Source organism: Elephas maximus, chromosome 20, assembly GCF_024166365.1.
Source record: "Elephas maximus indicus isolate mEleMax1 chromosome 20, mEleMax1 primary haplotype, whole genome shotgun sequence".
In the NCBI taxonomy this organism is placed as follows: domain Eukaryota; kingdom Metazoa; phylum Chordata; class Mammalia; order Proboscidea; family Elephantidae; genus Elephas; species Elephas maximus.
In genome coordinates, this window is record NC_064838.1 from 63,443,269 (window position 1) to 63,462,398 (window position 19,130).

General features: G+C 38.8%; 1 protein-coding gene across 7 annotated transcripts in view; it reads right to left on the minus strand.

Moving 5' to 3' along the window:
• Nucleotides 1–19,130, minus strand: part of CFAP20DC (CFAP20 domain containing) — a 269,312-nt gene that overhangs the window by 122,271 nt on the left and 127,911 nt on the right. For all 7 annotated transcript variants that reach the window (XR_007514517.1, XR_007514516.1, XM_049863557.1 and 4 more), the window contains one exon: nucleotides 12,398–12,535. Coding sequence is in view for 5 of the 7 variants with exons in the window: in XM_049863557.1 (XP_049719514.1) it covers nucleotides 12,398–12,535 (138 nt within the window). In the remaining 2 variants the exon portion in view is untranslated. The remainder of the gene's footprint in view (nucleotides 1–12,397; nucleotides 12,536–19,130) is intronic.

Here is a 19,130-nt window from a genome sequence, read left to right on the forward strand (position 1 = left end):
GGTTGTTAATGAGTCTTCCTCCAATCCTGATGCCCCATTCTTCTTCTTACAGTCCAGCTTCTTGTATTATTTGCTCAGCATACAGGCTGAATAGGTATGGTGAAAGAATACAACCCTGACGCACACCTTTCCTGACTTTAAACCAATCAGTATCCCCTTGTTCTGTCCGAACAACTGTCTCTTGGTCTATGTAAAGGTTCCTCATGAGCACAATTAAGTGTTCTGGAATTCCCATGCTTCGCAATATAATTCAAAATTTGTTATGATCCACACAGTCGAATGCCTTTGCATAGTCAATAAAACACAGGTAAACATCCTTCTGGTATTCTCTGCTTTCAGCCAGGATCCATCTGACATCAGCAATGATATCCCTGGATCCACATCCTCTTCTGAAACCAGCCTGAATTTCTGCCAGTTCCCTGTCGATATACTGCTGCAGCCGTTTTTGATGATCTTCAGCAAAATTTTGCTTGTGTGTGATATTAATGATATTCTGTTATTTCCACATTCGGTTGGATCACCTTTCTAGGGAATAGGCATAAATATGGATCTCTTCCAGTCAGTTGGCCAGGAAGCTGTCTTCCATATTTCTTGGCATAGGCAAGTGAGCACCTCCAGTGCTGCATCTGTTTGTTGAAACATCTCAATTGATATTCCATCAATTCCTGGAGCCTTGTTTTTCACCAATGCCTTCAGAGCAGCTTGGACTTCTTCCTTCAGTATCATCAGTTCCTGATCATATGGCCACCTCTTGAAATGGTTGAATATTGACTAACTCTTTTTGGTATAATGACTCTGTGTATTCCTTCCATCTTCTTTTGATGCTTCCTGCGTCATTGAATATTTTCCCGATAGGATCCTTCACTATTGCAACTCGAGGCTTGAATTTTTTCTTCAGTTCTTTCAGCTTGAGAAATGCCGAGCATGTTCTTCCCTTTTGGTTTTCCATCTGCAGCTCTTTGCACGTGTCATTATAATACTTTACTTTGTCTTCTCGAGTTGCCCTTTGAAATCTTCTGTTCAGTTCTTTTACTTCATCAATTCTTCCTTTTGCTTTAGCTGCTCAACGTACAAAAGCAAGTTTCAGAGTCTCCTCTGACATCCATCTTGGTCTTTTCTTCCTTTCCTGTCTTTTCAGTGACCTCTTGCTTTCTTCATGGATGATGTCCTTGATATCATTCCACAGCTCATTTGGTCTTCGGTCACTAGTGTTCAATGCGTCAAATCTATTCTCGAGATGGTCTCTAAATTCAGGTGGGATATACTCAAGGTCATATTTTGGCTCTCGTGGACTTGCTCTGCTTTTCTTCAGTTTCAGCTTGAACTTCCATATGAGCAATTGATGACCTATTCCACAGGTGGCCCCTGGCCTTGTTCTGACTGATCATATTGAGCTTTTCTTTTCCATCGTCTCTTTCCACAGATGTAGTCAGTTGGATTTCTGTGTGTTCCATCTGGCAAGGTCCATGTGTATAGTCGCCGTTTATGTTGGCGGAAGAAGGTATTGGCAATGAAGAAGTCATTGGTCTTGTAAAATTCTATCATTCGATCTCCGGCATTGCTTCTATCACCAAGGCCGTATTTTCCAAATACTGATCCTTCTTCTTTGTTTCCAACTTTCGCATTCCAATCGCCAGTAATCATCAACGCATCTTGATTGCACGTTTGATCAATTTCAGACTGCAGCAGCTGATAAAAATCTTCTATTTCTTCATCTTTGGCTCTAGTGGTTGGTGTATAAATTTGAATAATAGTCGTATTAACTGGTCTTCCTTGTAGGCGTATGGATATTATCCTATCACTGACAGCGTTGTACTTCAGGATATATCTTGAAATGTTCTTTTTGATGATGAATGCAATACCATTCCTCTTCGAGTTGTCATTCCCAGCATAGTAGACTATATGATCGTCTGATTCAAAATGGCCAATACCAGTCCATTTCAGCTCACTAATGACTAGGATATCGATGTTTATGTGTTCCATTTTATTTTTCATGATTTCCAATTTTCCTAGATTCATACTTCGTATATTCCAGGTTCCGATTATTAATGGATGTTTGTGGCTGTTTTTTCTCATTTTGAGTCATGCCACATCAGCAAATGAAGGTCCCGAAAGCTTTACTCCATCCATGTCATTAAGGTCGACTCTACTTTGAGGAGGCAGCTCTTCCCCAGTCATCTTTTGAGTGTCTTCCAACATGGGGGGCTCATCTTCCAGAACTATATCAGACAATGTTCCGCTGCTATTCATTAGGTTTTCACTGGCTAATGCTTTTCAGAAGTAGACTGCTGGTCCTTCTTCCTAGTCTGTCTTAGTCTGGAAGCTCAGCTGAAACCTCTCCTCCATGGGTGACCCTGCTGGTATCGGAATACTGGTGGCATAGCTTCCAGCATTACAGCAACACGCAAGCCCCCACAGTACAACAAACTGGCAAACACATGGGGTGAGCCTGACCTTTTTCATCCATAAAATTGTGATAATAATAGTACTTAGATCACGGTGCTTTTGTTAGATTATGGGAATCAATGCATGTAACATGGTAAAATATTGTTTTTTTTTTTTTTAAAAAAACCGCACTGCCATCGAGTTGAGTCGATTCCGACTCATAGAGCCCCTATAGGACAGAGTAGAACTGCCCCACAGAGTTTCCAAAGAGCACCTGGCAGATTCGAACTGCTGACCTCTTGGTTAGCTGCCATAGCACTTAACCAGTATGCTACCAGGGTTTCTAATATTGTGCCTAGTGCAGAGTAAATGCTTGGTAAATAGGTTATTAATATTTTCCGTCTTGAATAGCATTTAACAGTTTACAAAGTCCGTTAACAGTCCCTGACTCCTTCATTCACCCGTTCCCTCCAGCAGTGACAGGTACATAGTCTGAGCAGGCACTGCTCTAGGCACAAAGACACACAGTAATGTGGACACAGGCACCTTCTTCATGGAGCTCACAGTCTCACAGGGGGAGACAGGTGTTAGAGCAAGTAATTACATAAATAACTAGATGTTTACGTCTGTGATAAGAGCTATGAAGGAAAATTCCAAAGGATCATAAGCATGTTTAACAGGAGGATGGTATCTAGTCTTTGAGGTCAAGGAAATGACATACAACCTGAGACTTGAAGGATGATGGCTATCACGATGCACACGTGACATTCATGCGATCACCATGTGTAATATTATTATCCTGTCTCCACAGATGAAGAAAGAGGCTCACATGTGTAGAGATGTGTCCACACTCAGAGCAGGGGTTCAGGACCCAAGTGTCCCAAAGCCCCTGTGACTTCTTTTCACTACACAGGATGCTGTCCTCATTGGGCAGTGAGGGTGTCGCAGAGGACTTACATCAGTCATTAGTTTTCTATGCAATTTTGTGAAGCCATCTAATTAAAAACTTTTGTTATCTATTAATGACTGTATAAATAAGTAGCAGAACGTCACAAATATGACAACTCCACATGTGTGATAAGGATCAGAGGGGTTTTTGAGGAATCAAGCTTAGACTATAACACGATAATAACCTTTTTCCGAGAAAGCAGGGGTGGCAAACTGCAGTGGCTTCAACGCCAGGCAGGCAATGTACAGACGATAAGCAGACACATGTAGAATGTGCAGGAACTGTGGCTAATTTGAGAGAGCATGCCCTGTGTAAAGTATTTTAATTAAAAACCTTTTTTTCAGACCTGTTGGAGGACTGTCAGTCTATAAGCCCTGGAAGCACGATGAAAAGAACAGTGCATAGGCAAATGACTGATGTAGGGAAGGCCCTGGGTGATTAAAATCAGTCTTCAACTTTTGCAAAAATTAAAACCTGTAGTTAGTTTTATCTCATTAATAAAAACTTTAAGACATTTTTGAAAGGCAATAAAATAATATTAAAAACTAAAATTAGAATCCCTGTTTCTCCTCTGCACAGAAGTGGGACGTTAGACAATGCAAAAACATCATCTGTGTGTGAAGTTAGGATATGTCAGCAAGATAAAAAGTAATAAAGCACAGGATATTACTTTTCTTGACAAACTATTTACTAAAAAGTTAGAATTAGCCTACTTTTTGTTCTTTATCTTAATGGGCAAAGAAACCTTTTTTAGGGGAACAATTTATTATCTCAAGTAAACTTTCTATTTTGAATAAAGGTTACACTTATTTATAGACCCTGGAAGATAATTCCTCTCATTTCGGTTTGGACATAGGCACACTTTCCTGTAACATGAGAAGACTCCCCAGCAGGGCTGGATCACCCAATAAGCAAGGTAGACATGGGATTACTTGTCCTTACTTGCTTATCTGTAGTGCACAGTTTCCCATGGGTTTCACACCATTAAGCCAGTGTACACCTTGTTTACTGTAAGTCCATGCGTACCTTATGTAAATTCATGTGTACCCTGCTTACTGGTTAATCTTCCCCTGCTCCCCAGGAAGATAATCCTTGAAATCAGTAGCGAAAACTGTTAATGAGAGTCAGTACTTAGGAATACATTTCTGAAACTAGACTGTCTGGGTTCACATCCCAGCTGTACCACTCATTAGTGTGTTCTCATCTATAAAACGGAGACTATGATGGTTTTTTTTTTTTATGATGGTACCTGCATAAAAGAGTGTGTGGGAAGGATGAAATGGGATAACCTATGTAAAAGCTTTAGTGCTTGGAAGACAGTACACATTCACTCAATGTTAGCGAGGGTGGTGGTGGTGATGATGATTTGTTGCTTAATATATTTATTTGCTCAGATTATTTGGCTAGCATTTCATTCATTCATTCAATCACGCAGTCAACAAACATTTACTGAACACCTGGTAAGTGCTAGGCATTGTGCTAGGTGCGAGGGGTACAACAATAAATAGGACTCCTGTAGTTCTGAAGGAAACCCTGGTGGCGTAGTGGTTAAGTGCAACGGCTGCTAACCAAAAGGTCGGCAGTTCGAATCTACCAGGTGCTCCTTGAAAACTCTATGGGGCAGTTCTACTCTGTCCTATGGGGTCGCTAAGAGTGGGAATTGACTTGACGGCAAGGGGTTTGGTTTCGGTCTGGTAGTTCTGAAGCTCACAATCTAGTGGAGGAGACAGCACCAAGCAAACGATGAAGTCAACAAGAAAATATCTGGTAGTGATAAATGCTGTGATGAAAATAAAAATGGGGTGATGTGATAGAGAGTGTCTGGGCTACTGGAGTTCATTGATGATTATAGCTCCATGTTCACTAGAATAAAAATGTATGTGAAAATTCCTGATTCAATTAAAATGTTTCAAAACTCATACTATTATAGTATAAATAATAATATGTATTTCCCTATTATACCACACAAAAAATAGTTTAATATTTCACTACATGTTTACAGATTTTACTTTGCCAATAATTTTGGATTTCCTCCCCATTGTGTATTTTAATTAAAATATTGACATTAGAGAAATATAATTTTTACATTTTAATTTTATAGCAATCCTTAGGGTTTTTCCCTGGTGGCTCAATGGTTAAGTGCTCAGCTGCTAATGAAAAAGTTGGTGGTTCGAACCCACCCAGTGGCTCTGCTCCCATAAAGACCTGGCGACCTGCTTCCATAAAGATTATAACCCAGGAAGCCCTATGGTGCAGTTTTAGTCCATCACATAGGATTGCTATGAGTCGAAAACCCACTCGAACAGTGCCTAACAATGACACAACAGGGTTTTTCAAGACACAGAAAACTATAAAAAAGAAATTTGGAATGTCCCATAATTGCTCTAACATAATACATCTGCTGACATAATAAATCATGAACATAGTTAGAAAATTAAAATAAGAAAGAAATGAGAAGAAAATCCTGATCTTTCTGCCTTGCCTGCACTAGTCCCTCTTCCTAAAGGTAATTAATTCTCTTTTGTTTCCTTAAAAAAATTTATGCATCAGTGGGATTATCCTGAAACAGTACTCTGCGTTTTCATTTTTCACTAACTGACATGGCTTTGAGACTTTTCAAGACCATCACAGGAAAATCGACCTCATTCTCTGTACAGCTGCATAATATCTCATTGTATGGCTTTTTAACCAATTCTCTATTACACACACGTAATTTTCTCCAGGTTTTTGTTATTAAATACACCTACTCCTCACTATCTTCTTATCCAACATTTCGCATTTACTCCTATCTCCTTATCCAACATTTCGCATTTACGACAATAGTAAAAAATCTACTATCCGACTATTCTGCGCATTAATGACATATGTCTGGCAGTAACAAATGCCGAGGTGTGAAGTGAGAGTAATGCTGGCTCTGACGGTTAAGGTCTTTTGTCCACTTGGCTGGGTCATTGTGATGGTTAAGACTGTGTGTCAACTTGGCTGGGCCGTGATTCTCAGTGTTTTGGCAGTCGTATAATGTTGTGATCACTTCCTTGTTGAGATTTGTTATGTGATCACCCCCGTGATGGGATCCGCTGTGAGTATCCAATCAGTTGAAAGGGAGTTTCCTTGGGTGTGTGGCCTGCAATGAATACAAGTGGACATTCTGGCAAAGTTCGGGGAGGGGGGGTTTCGCTTGCCCTGGATCCTGCAGCTGGCTCCTCTTCACCTGACCTCCAGTTCTTTAGACTTGAGCTAGCAGCTTACCTGCGGTCTGGCGGGCTGATCTTGGGATTCATCGGTCTTCGCAGCCTGTGAGCAAGAGCCCTGCTCTCTGACCTGCTGATCTTGGGTTCGCCAGCCCCTGTGGTTATGGCAATCAGTAGAAGCCTCTATCCTGACCCAAGGACTTGGGACGTTCCAGCCTCTACAAGTGCTTGAGTCATTTCCTTGATATAAATCTCTCTCTCTATGTATGTTTAAGTGCTTTGCTGGTTTTGCTTCTCTAGAGAGCCAAGCCTAAGACAGCCATGATTCTCAGTAGTTTGGCAGTTACATAATTATGTAATTTGGCAGTTATGTAATGATGTAGTCAACCTCCAACTTGTGATCTGATGTGGTTATCTTCCATTTTCACATAACACTGATTTTCGCATAATGACCTGTTTTTTGGAACCTAACCATGTCAGTAAGTGAGGAGTGGGTGTAACGCCATAATAAACACGTAAACAAAAAATATAAAGGTTCATATGACAATTCTGCAGCTTGATAATTATCAAACTGGTCAAATGCATTTTTTGTATTTAATATTTTGTATTGTCATCTTTTCCAAAGTATTTCAATATTTGGCAGAAACTTCATAAATTAAAATTCACTCTATAGCTGGTTTGTGACATCTTTGCTGTAACAGATTTCAGATATTTTCAAAGTATGAAATTTAGTATGCATATTGATCAATACTAAATTTCATACTTTAAAAACTTTTCAATAAAGGGATATGACTATGTTTCATTTTTACTGAAGATGGAGAAAGAAGATATATAGTTCAAGAGATGAATGAGCTAACTGTGAATTATCATCAGACAGTGGTATCTCTTTAACCAACAATCCTAAAACAATGTTAAACAAAAGTCTGACTTGAGAAAAGAAGAAATTAGTAGTGAAGCCAGTAGTGAAAAACTGTTAATGGTTGTTTTTTTCTGAAGTTAGAATCAACTCCTTTTTCTTTTAGGTTCTACTTCACAGTACAGTTTGTGGCTTGGTTAAATTTTGCTATCGTAACATGGAATTCAAAGTGGAAATTCTAATAAGGATCTTACCAATGTCAAATATAGCTAGATGACTATTCACTGGTTTTTGATGGACACATTAATTTACCCATTTGCAACTGTGCTAGGAGGTAGGGATACAAGTCTCTTCTGTCTCCTAATTTTTAAGTAAATTACTAGTTTTGATTTGTACTTAGTGGACCACTGCACTTTGCCTTTAGTAGCTGAATGTTCAACTTCAATAATCAGGCCTGATTCTTTGGTTCAATTAAACTGGGGTCCCATTAATGAAAATAAGATAATCAGATCCCACAGTCCTCTGCAGACTAACAGTCATTAGCTAATGTGTACTGAGAATTGGCCAAGTGTGAATGTGTGCATATATTATGGCTTTTTGGAAACAGAATTATATTTCATTAAATGCCTTTGGCACCAACTTACTCTTGAGTAAGTTATATGACATTCAACAAAATGCACTCTAAAAAAGTTAGAAGTTTGAGGGTTTCCATTTTTGCTTGAGTGAAAATGCTAGAAAGCATCTACAGGGAATAGCTACTTCCTTTTATAGTTGCCTTCATTGGACTATTTCAATATGTGCATTTATAATAAAATATCACAATTTATAAGAATATTGTACAGTCAATTATTAAAGCACACAGTCATTTTCTCATGCAATTCAAATCTCATCATGGGGAGTACATTTTTTAGAAAGACACGAAAACAAGTGGTTCAAATCAAGAAGTATCTCCTGGCTTTTCCATGATTAAAAAGTGTCCTTGGGCATTACTCATTAGCTACATCTTTCAAATAAAATCTCTTACACAGAGAACAATAATTATTAATTTTATTCATTTATAGTAAGTTTCAAAGCCCACAAATGTCAAAATGAGCAGCTGAAAAGTATTTGTAGAACGAGAACCACAAAGTATAATGTTTGGTCATGTAATCTTGACAACTATAGATGTTCAATGAGATTTACTTAAGAGAAATAATCTTAAACCCTATGGTTTCAAATGAGCATAAATATAATTGGGATTCACAGGGTGGAAGAAATATGGTGATTATTAATTTTCTGTATATATGACTCAAGTTGACCATTACTATGCATTCAGATTCCATGTATGGAATTTGCAAAATATATACTAATACCCTTCTCCACAAGTTGAGATCAAATATGGTCTATGAAAAGGTTTGTTTAATTATAATATTGAATTAATGATGCAATTAGTATTTATTCAAATTCCCTTTTAATCTCACATATTATAAGTGTCCTTGAACTTTACATAAAAAAAGATACTTAAAATATCTGGATATAGACTTGCATTTTCATTTAAAGACATAATTAATTCTTAAAACATTGACCTGGAGAGACAGAAGAAAATTTCAAGGAGTTATCTGATACGCTTTATAGCTTAGTCATTTCTGTTATTGAAAACTATCACAGCATATTAGATACAATGTTTGGTTATCAAAAATGCTTTTATTCATTTTATTCCATCGTGAATCTTCCATCAAGACTGAGTTGTGACCCAAGGTGTTCACAGTGGCTGTCTGAATAGTGAGATCTTTTTCACACTTTTATATATTTTCTAAGGGTTCTTTAACGAACATGGATTGCATGTATCCTCTCCCTCTCTTTATTTCTGCCTAAATATAGTAATGGAAACCCTGGTGGCGAAGTGGTTAAGAGCTATGGGTGCTAACCAAAAGGCTGGCAGTTCAAATCCACCAGGCACTCCTTGGGAACTCTATGGGGTAGTTCTACTCCGTCCTATAGGGTTGCTATGGGTCAGAATCGACTCCAAAACAACAGGTTTGTTTTTCTTTTTTTTTGGTTTAAATACAGTATATATAATATACACATTTCCGCCATGTATGCTCTCATTGCTATCAAAAAGATCTGTCTAAAGTTAGTAACTGTGGAAGCAGGGTTATGGGTATGTGGGCAGCTCATTATATGTTCTGTTTTCTGTAAATTTGAAAATTTTATGATAAAGGGTTAAAAACGTAGTGCTGTTTACACATAATCCTCTGCCAGAGTTTATACTGAAAAAGTTACAAAACAGGTCCCAGCTTTCTTGGAATATACGATTTAGGACCAGTAATACTGATGAAGATTGACATACGGGAAGTACACCAAGAATAAATTAACAAGGTAAGTATGCACAGCAAAACGAGTTCATTTTTGCTGCTCATTCACTTTCACCCTGGTCTTCTCTATTCTCTTCTTTCCACCCTGACTCTCTCAAACGCTGAGCACTTTCTCTTCCCTGGCTGTTATCTGAGAACCAGCAAGTCCTGCCAGTTTTCCTCCTATGGATACTCTCAGGGTTCTGGCTTTCCACTCCCTCAGCCACTGTCTGTCTGTGGAATGCCCTTGTCATTCTATACCTAGGCTGCTACAAAGACATCTTGGTTGTACTCCTTAATATCTGGTCTCACTTGACCTCAGAATTCATCCTGAATCCTGCTGCCAAATTCAACTTCCTAAAAAAGAAGTTATCATTCCTCTACTTTAGGAACACAAAGTATAGTCTTACCGTGTTCTTCCAACACAGTCAGTTCTGCCTACTCAGTCCATTCTTCTTAGTAATCTCTCAGGAAACTCTTCCCTGAATTTTTCTGTCTCCTTGTCTTCTGCCCCAAATGTGCTCTCTTCACCCAAATCTTACACTTCCAGAAATCTTATACATTCAAGATCTACTTCTTCCTCCATAAATGACCTCTTCCAGCCATCACTTTACCTTCTCCAAGTTACTCTGGTGTTTATGTGTGTCATCTGAACGACATGACCTTTGTGGGACTAGGGACCCAGTGCTTCTCAATGTTGTCTGCACATTAGAATCACTAAAACCAAAAAAACCAAAACCAATTGTCACTGAGTTGATTCTGACTCATGGTGACCCACGTGTTTAAGGGCTTTCAATGGCTGGGCCCTTCTGAAAGTAGAACGCTGGGTCTTTCTTCCTAGGCACCTCTGGGTAGATTTGAACTGCCAACCTTTCTTTTAGTAGCCAAACACTTAATTGTTTGTGTTACCCAAGGACCCTGTTAGAATCACAAGGTGAGTTTTTAAAAAACCCCATCCCAGACCAATTAAATAGGAATTTCTGTGGGGGAGCACAGACATAAGGTTTTGTTTTTTGTTACTATCAGGTATTTTTAAAGGGTCCTAGGTGACTCTAACGTGCAGAGAGTTGAGATACATGTTAAGTTTCTCTTTTTGTAAGTACTAGCCAATAGTGATGAGTATCTATTACAGAGGTAGAAAACTGTAGCCTTGACATGCCATAGAGCGTTTTCAAAATCTTCTCAGTAATGTTTTAAAATTGGGAGACTTATCATAAAAACTCAGACACTCAGTTCCTTTTGAAAAAGTGGAAGATCTGGTGAGACTGGACCTGCATTCTCGAAAGGCAAGACTTAGCCAGGACTGCACTGCAGCTCTTCGTTCCAGACCGAGAATGAGCTCTCCAGTTTGCTACAGTCCCCACCACTCCCTACAGCTCCCCAGCCGGGGCTGAGAACTGGTTGCCATTTATTGTAGTACTTGCATAGTTGTTCAGATTACTGTTTTAACAGTAGAAAACCATTTCTCTGAAGCACTGCCCACCTCTGCAATGAGATTCACTGTTAAAGTAGAAAGTGTTCCCATGAGATAAATATTCAGGCATCCAGCCAACTATATTAATTTATGTTATCTTCCTGGTCTCTGTGGTGATCTGAGTTTGCAGCCTGGTATATGGGAACACTGTGTTAGGTGCTAGAGATATAGAATCATGAGGTACAGCGATTTCTCTGGAAGAAGCCATACTTTACTGGGGGATGCAGACATATGAAAATGTATTACAAGAAACAGAGAGAGAGAAAACAGTTACGAAAAGAGGAGAACAACGTCTGCTGGAGTTAGGGAAGGCTGCATAGAAGAGGTGGCACTTGAGTTGGGAGTTTTTCCACACAGAAAATATAAGGAAGGGCATTTTAGGCCAAAAGCACAGTCTTCTCGAGGCATGACCATGGGAAAGCCCGTAGAATGGTCAGAAAATCACATGTGGGACACAGGGCCAAAGTGTCCGGAGGGGAAACTAGACGAGGTATGGTTAAGGGAGGTTGGCTTTGTGTGCTTTCCCAAAGGTGTTGTTACACTTTATCTTCCACGTAGCGGGAAAAGCAACAACCTGCTGCCGTGAAGTTCACTCTGACTCAACAGCGACCCTACAGGACAGAGTAGAACTGCCCCATAGGGTTTCCAAGGAGCAGCTGGTGGATTCGAACTGCCGACCTTTTCGTTAGCAGCTGAGCTCTTAACCACTACGTCACCAGGGCTCTAGATAGTGGAAAAGGCATTAAAAATTAAAAGTCTTTAATCAAAGAGCGAAAACATCACATTTCTGTTGCTGAAAGATAATTCTGACAGCAACGTGTGAAACTGACTGGAGGTTAATGCCTAGAAGATGAGTGATACTGGGGACCTGAACAATGGAAGTGGCATCAGTGGGACATGGAGGAAGACAGGTTTGAGGTATGTTTAGGGGGTACAACTGGCAAAGCTTGGAATTATACAGGAAATGGAGAGGAACAATCAAGGATGTTCTGACTTATCATGTAAAAGTCCAAAAATACTTTAAAAAGAAACTTTAAATCTAAAAAAAAAAAAAAAATTCAAATAAGAACTTATCACTGACAAGGGTCGATGTTTCTTAAGTGACCTTAATATTTAACCTCAAGCTTTAAAGCATTAGTGCAGACCTGTTTTTTCTTTCTTTGGTCCTATAAACAAACGTGCTTGTGAATTAGGTGCCCAAGTACATACCTGATTCTGCTGAACGCAGGGGATGACCTCCAAATTTTATTTCAGTTTGGCGCAGTTTGGTCACGTTCAGCAGCTGTGTGACTTGCGGAACATCTGTTGTTAGCTGGCAGCTTCGCGGTATGATGTCTGTAGGTTCATCTGTTGGAAATGGAACACCATATACAGATGGATATAAAGACACTCATCCCGAAAATGTAAGCCATTTCTGCCAAATGGACATATTTTATAAGTAAAACCAATTAAAGTAAAACATTTTAGAGTGTGGCCCTGGGCAAATTATATTCAGTTTTCCAGTCTTGGTTTTCTCATCTGTAAAATGAGCATAATTTTACTGCCTACTTCCTAGGGTTGTAGAAACGATGAAATGAGTAACTGCAATAAAGGAGAGCATTTACTGGAAATAGTTTATGTTGTTTTCAGAACTAGATGTGTGGCTGCCAAGAAGACCCAGTTAAGTGTGATCCAATCAACATTCTGGGAGTATATCCAATCAATAAGTACAACAATATTACTGAATAATCTAAGTCCCCAGAGCCATTAGAGGAGTAAATTATTTTTTGGATTTTAATTCTGAAACAATTTTAGACTTAGAGAAAAGTTACAAAAATAGTACAGAGTTCCTACAGACCCTTTAACCATTTTCCCCTAATGTTACCTTTGACTACTTTTATATCTTACTGTCAGTATTACTAAAAGTAGTATTTTATTATTATAATTTGTATTTTTAATGAGATTTAATATCATTCATATATATTTCTTTGGGTATTTTAATTTTCTTTTCAGTAAGTTTTCCGTTCCTGTTCTCACCCATTTTAATATTACTCTTTTTTCTTATTTGTATGACCTCGTTTATATTTTCCCTTGTAATTAGTAGCAAGTGGGCATGTAAGTTGGTACTAGTATCCAGGAAAGCAATTTTACTATATGTATATCAAAAGCCTTAAAAATGTCCAGATCGTTTTACTCAGGAATTCCACTTTCTGAACCTATTCTAAGGTTAAAAAACAAAAACAAAACACAAACCAGAAACTCAGACAAAAATCTAAATAAGTAGGTGATCTCAATTTCTGGAAAATAAACAACTTTAATCACCAACACTCGAGGACAGTTCTACACTTTACAGTGCTTCATGGACAGGACAAGAAAGAGTCACAAGAAGCTGTACTTACGAAGGTGTCTTAGTGATACGGGAAAGCCTTGGGATAAGAAGTTAAATGAAACGACAGATACAAAACTCTATGTCAGCTGTAGAAAATAAACATATAAAATCTCTGAATGGCAAAAGAATTAGAAGGAAATATACCAAAACGTAACATAACTTTAGGTGGTTCGGTTAGGCATAGCTTTTGTCTGCTTCATAAAGACTTTTATACATGCTTAATTTTTATGTGTGAAGTTTTCATTTTCAGAATCCAATGGAAATAAAATTTGTATGTATACATGTGCATGTCAGTAGTAAGAAAAATTCAACCAATCATCCCTCTAAAACAACCATACTTAAGTATAAACTCTTACCAAGTTTATAAAGGCAAATGATGTTAGATTTATGAGCACGCAAACCATGGCAATTTCCTAGTTAGATCCTAATTTCCTAATCCTGAAAAGGAAAATGAATCATTTAACTAAAAACGTAAATACTCATTAGCAATGTAATAGTTTCCAAATGTCCTAATACTCCAAACAACAACAAAATCAAACCCATTGCCATCGAGTCAGTTACGACTCACAGCGACCCTACAGGACAGAGTTGAACTGCCCCTTATGGTTTCCAAGGCTGTAATCTTTATGGAAGCAGACTGCCACATCTTTCTACCGTGGAGCAGCTGGTGGGTTCCAACCACTGACCTTTCGGTTAGCAGCTGCACGCTTCACCGCTCTGCCACCAGGGATCCTCCTAATTCTCCAGTCATTAAAAATTCACTAGGTTTATAAATTTTAGTTTTCAGGTGTTCTTTGTTCATCCATTCCTTGTCACAGACATTTAGAAAATCAAGATGAAGTAACTGAGTAAGGGAACTCTACTGAAATAGAAAACGTTTTGAAAAATAACTAACTCTAGATATTTATTTGACATATCATTTCAAACTCCCTTGAGTAGAAAAAAGATAATCTTCACATCAATGCCAATACCGATAAGCTAAGATTTTATACTCAAAGAGGAAGAGAATTCTGGAGGCCATTAAGAACAATGCTGTATTTTGATCCTACAAGGTTAAATCATTGCTACGTTAGCTTATAGAGCTTGTGTGGATGGTACAGGATAAAATAACATACAAAATTTAAAATGTATCCAAAACAAAACCTGAGTTTTCAACCAACAAGGGACAGGCAGCAAACTTTTATGAAGACAGCACAAGTCAGAGACTATTACAAAACTCCAATCTGAATCTTACGTGTCAGCAAATCAGATTCCACAGTAAAAGGTCCAAATCCCCCCCTACATCATCTTTCCTTTCTATACATTTGCTCTCCCTTTACACCCAGGGCTATCTCACTATTTACTGGATTATTCTTTAAGGAAAACTGTGGCAGTATAAAACCTGCAATAAAAGGAGAAATCAAAGGAACACTACCCAGCACTGGGTTTGTTTGGGCTCTCAAACTTTCTCTGAGACTGACTTAGCAGAGGAATACTTGGTTTCACAAAACTGAGACTGAAGCCCCTTTCCAAACCATGAAGCAGCTTACCGACCATCTGGATGTTGTGATAGACCTAGATGGAAGTTAACTCATCTCCCACAACTAACCACCCCCTTCTCCATGTCCAATTACTAAGTCACCTTATTTTATTTTTTCATTGACAGCTTAATTTAAAAATAAGGAGCTAAAATAGCACAGATCATACACAAATATTAAATAGTGCTTTACTCTGAGTACACAGAGGGGATGGTCTCTTCATTCATTTACTCATTCTATCATTCAGCAAATACTTACTAAGCCTCTACTATGTGCCAGGTACTACCTAGTAGCTGGAACTGTAGTGGCTAACAAGAGTGACCTTGCCCTCTTGAAGCTTACACCTAGCAAAGAATATGGAATAAAGCAAATCATAACAGTTATTTGTTAAGTGGTATGAAGGAAAAGTTCAAAGTGTTATGAAACAGCATAACGGGGAACTCTAAGAGCATGGGGTGTCCTGAAAAGTCTTCTCTGATAAAAAGACATTTAAGCTGAATCATAAAGGGTAAGTTGCAAGGAGCATGGCAAAATGGGGTAGGAGTGATCACTTAGGCAGAGGGAACAGAGCATTTGAAGACCCTGAAAGCAGGACTTTGGTGCATTCCAGGAGCTGAAAGACAGTTCTACCAAAGGGTTGCTAGAGTGGGAGAGAATGGTGGGACAATCTCAGTGATATCCTTAGTACAGCACCGGGTTCAAAGAGGATGCTTAGTATATTGTCATGGACAAAAGCCACTTAATGACATCTGAACTAGATAAAATGCAGCTGCCAAGTCTTCCATTCTTCTTCTTCAGTTGTTCTCTGTTCAGCTGTATCCTGACAAGTATTCCATGAACATTTAATTGTATATCACAACTTTCTTGCCAGATGACAACAAATCCAGCTGTCAATCAGATACTAAGGGACCTGGGACTTTCTGCATTGTTTCTTCACAGAAGTTCTATCTTCTGGAAGGGACTGTGTATGGAAACACACAGATTGCTGATTACTGTCTGAAAAATGGCACCGTCCGATCTCAACTGATTTTGCTAACAAATATGAAAGAACATAATGTTGGCTGGAATGGTTGGTTCAGAATCGCAAAATGCCACATGAAGGAGAAAGCTATGAGGAAGTGGACAGATTTGCTCACGTAGAATCCAAACACAACCAGATGGTAGTTTTTTTTTTTTTTTTTTTTTAATGTCTTTGCTCCCAGTATAAGTTACTGTATTATCGGAATGTTTCAGTGACTCTGTAACCCAAGTTTGCCTTTCTTTGGGCAGAAAGCTATCATAAAACAAACCATTTTGTAGGTATTTAATACCTTTGATGTGGATCTTAACTAGCTTTAAAAATTAAATCATGAACTTTAATACATATAAGAAACTTTTTAAAAAATTATCATCTCCATTTTATTGGGGGAAATGCCTTGTAAGTAGTGAGATTTATAGATCTACAGCAGTTTACGGCTTCTACAAATTCATGTAGTTTAAAAAAGGGCTAATGTTACAATAGTTCACTAGTCCTAGACTCATCTATCTTACTCTTATTTCTCTTATGAAGGGAAGAGTCTGCAGTGCCTAGTGCAGTGCCTTATTTATATCAACCTCACCTCTCTGAAACTGCCGTGAGAGCCAAGTAGAAAACATAAATGTCTTTAACTGCCAAAATATTTCCAAAAAGTCTGTTGTTCATGCATTTGTGCACTTCCATATTTATTCCAGGCCTGGCATGGATTCAGATCCCCGCGTTTATGGTGTTTACTGTCCAATGCAGGAGGACCTTAAGAAGCAGTATATCATACTGGTTAAGAGCACAGGCTCTGGAGCAAGGCACCCTGCCTCCACTACTCCATTAGCTGTGTGACCTTGGCACAGTAACTTTACCTCTCTGTATCCTACTTTCCTTATCTGTAAAAACCCAAGCACCCATTGGCGTCGAGTCAATTTTTACTCAAAGAGGCCCTATATGACAGAGTAGAACTGTCCCATAGGATTTCGAAGGCTGTAATCTTTATGATCCAAGGTGCACTGAAGGCACTGGCGAAAAACAAGGCTCCAGGAACTGATAAAACACCAAGTGAGATGATTCAACAAATGGATGCAAGGCTGGAAGCGCTCACTTGTCTAAGTCAAGAAATTCAGAAGACAACCATCTGGCCAACCGGCTAGAAGAGATCCATATTTGTGCTCACCCTAAAGAAAGGTGATCAAACAGAATGGGAAATTATCGAACAATACCATTAATATCGGAAACCCTGGTGGCGCAGTGGTTAAGCGCTGCTGCTAACCAAAGGGTCAGCAGTTTGAATCCGCCAGGCGCTCTCTGGAAACTCTATGGGGCAGTTCTACTCTGTCCTATAGGGTTGCTATGAGTTGGAATCACCTCGATGGCACTGGGTTTGGATCATTAATATCACATGCAAGTAAAGTTTTGCTGAAGATAATTCAAAAGTAGTTGCAGCGGTACATCAACAACAAAGTGCCAAAAACTCAAGCAGGATTCAGAAGAGGACATGGATTGGAGGGAGACTCATTAACAATTTATAATATGCAAATGATATAACCTTGTTTGCTGCAAGTGAAGAGGACTTGAAACACTTACTGATGAAGACCAAAGACTATAGACTTCAGTATGGATTACACCTGAACATAAAGAAAACAAAAATCCTCACAACTGGACCAATAAGCAACATCATGATAAATGGAGAAAATATTGACATTGCCAAGAGTTTCATTTTACTTGGATCCACCATCAATACCCATGGTGAAGTAACAGTCAAGAAATGAAACAATGTATTGCACTGGACAAATCTGCTGCAAAAGATCTCTTTAAGGTGTTAAAAAGACGTCACTTTGAGGACTAAGGTGTGCGTGACCCAAGCCATGGTATTTTCAATAGCTTTGTATACATGCAAAAGCTGGATAAGGAATAAGAAAGACGGAAGAAAAATTGATGCCTTTGAATTACGGTGTTGGCAAAGAATACTGAATACACCACGGACCCCCAGGAGAAGGAACAAACCTGTCTTGAAAGAAGTACAGCTAGAACGCTCATTAAAAGCAAGGATGGTGAGACTTTGTCTCACTTACATTAGACATGTTATCAGGAGGGACCAGTCCCTGGAGAAGGACATCATGCTTGGTAAACAGAAGGTCAGCACAAAAGAGGAAGACCCTCAATGAGATGGACTGACACAACGACTGCAACAACGGGAAAACACAGCAACTACTGTGAGGACGGCACAGGACCGGACAGTGTTTCGTTCTGTTGTACATAGAGCCGTTATGAGTCAGAACAAACTGGATGGCACCTAACAACAATCTTTATGGAAGCAAACTGTGACATCTTCTTAACGAGGAGCCACTGGTGAGTTCGAACCACCAACTTCTCAGTTAGCAGCCAAACACTTAACCAATGTGCCACTAAGACTCCTTTATCTGTAAAACAGGGATATAAAAATAGTCCTTACCTCGTAGGATTGTGACTATTAAATGAGTTAATATATGTAAGGTGTTAAGGATAGTGCAGTGCACAGTGTTATATAAGTCTTCGCTGTTAATAATACACTAGAATTTTAGTAAATTCTTTACTTACAATGATGACAAAACCACCACAGCTTAGTATGTGTATTTTATAATAAATGGTTTTGATGTTTAAAGGGATAAACCTCAGCTACACCAAAACCTGGCTATCCTAAATGACCTTAGAGTTTTTGAGTGATACGGTTCTATTATAAATGATATTTTACAATACTTACATACAAAATATAATAGATAGTTTAATCAGAATAAGTCAGAGTCTTTCTATATAGACATTCAGTATGCATTTTTGCAGGATCTACCATTAGCTGCTGGACACCTCTCTCATACTGAGATCTTATGCCTTTTCTTGCCAGGTGAAAGCATTTTGAGTCCAGCTCCAGAAAAGAGTGGAAGCAGAACCTCCAACTGACAGGCTCTGGGTACAGTGTACACTCATATGACCTGGGGATGGGGAGAGAGGTAGGAAAACACTTCACAATGTTAAATATTAAAAACAACATGCCATTTTGGTTACCGAGGAAGGTAA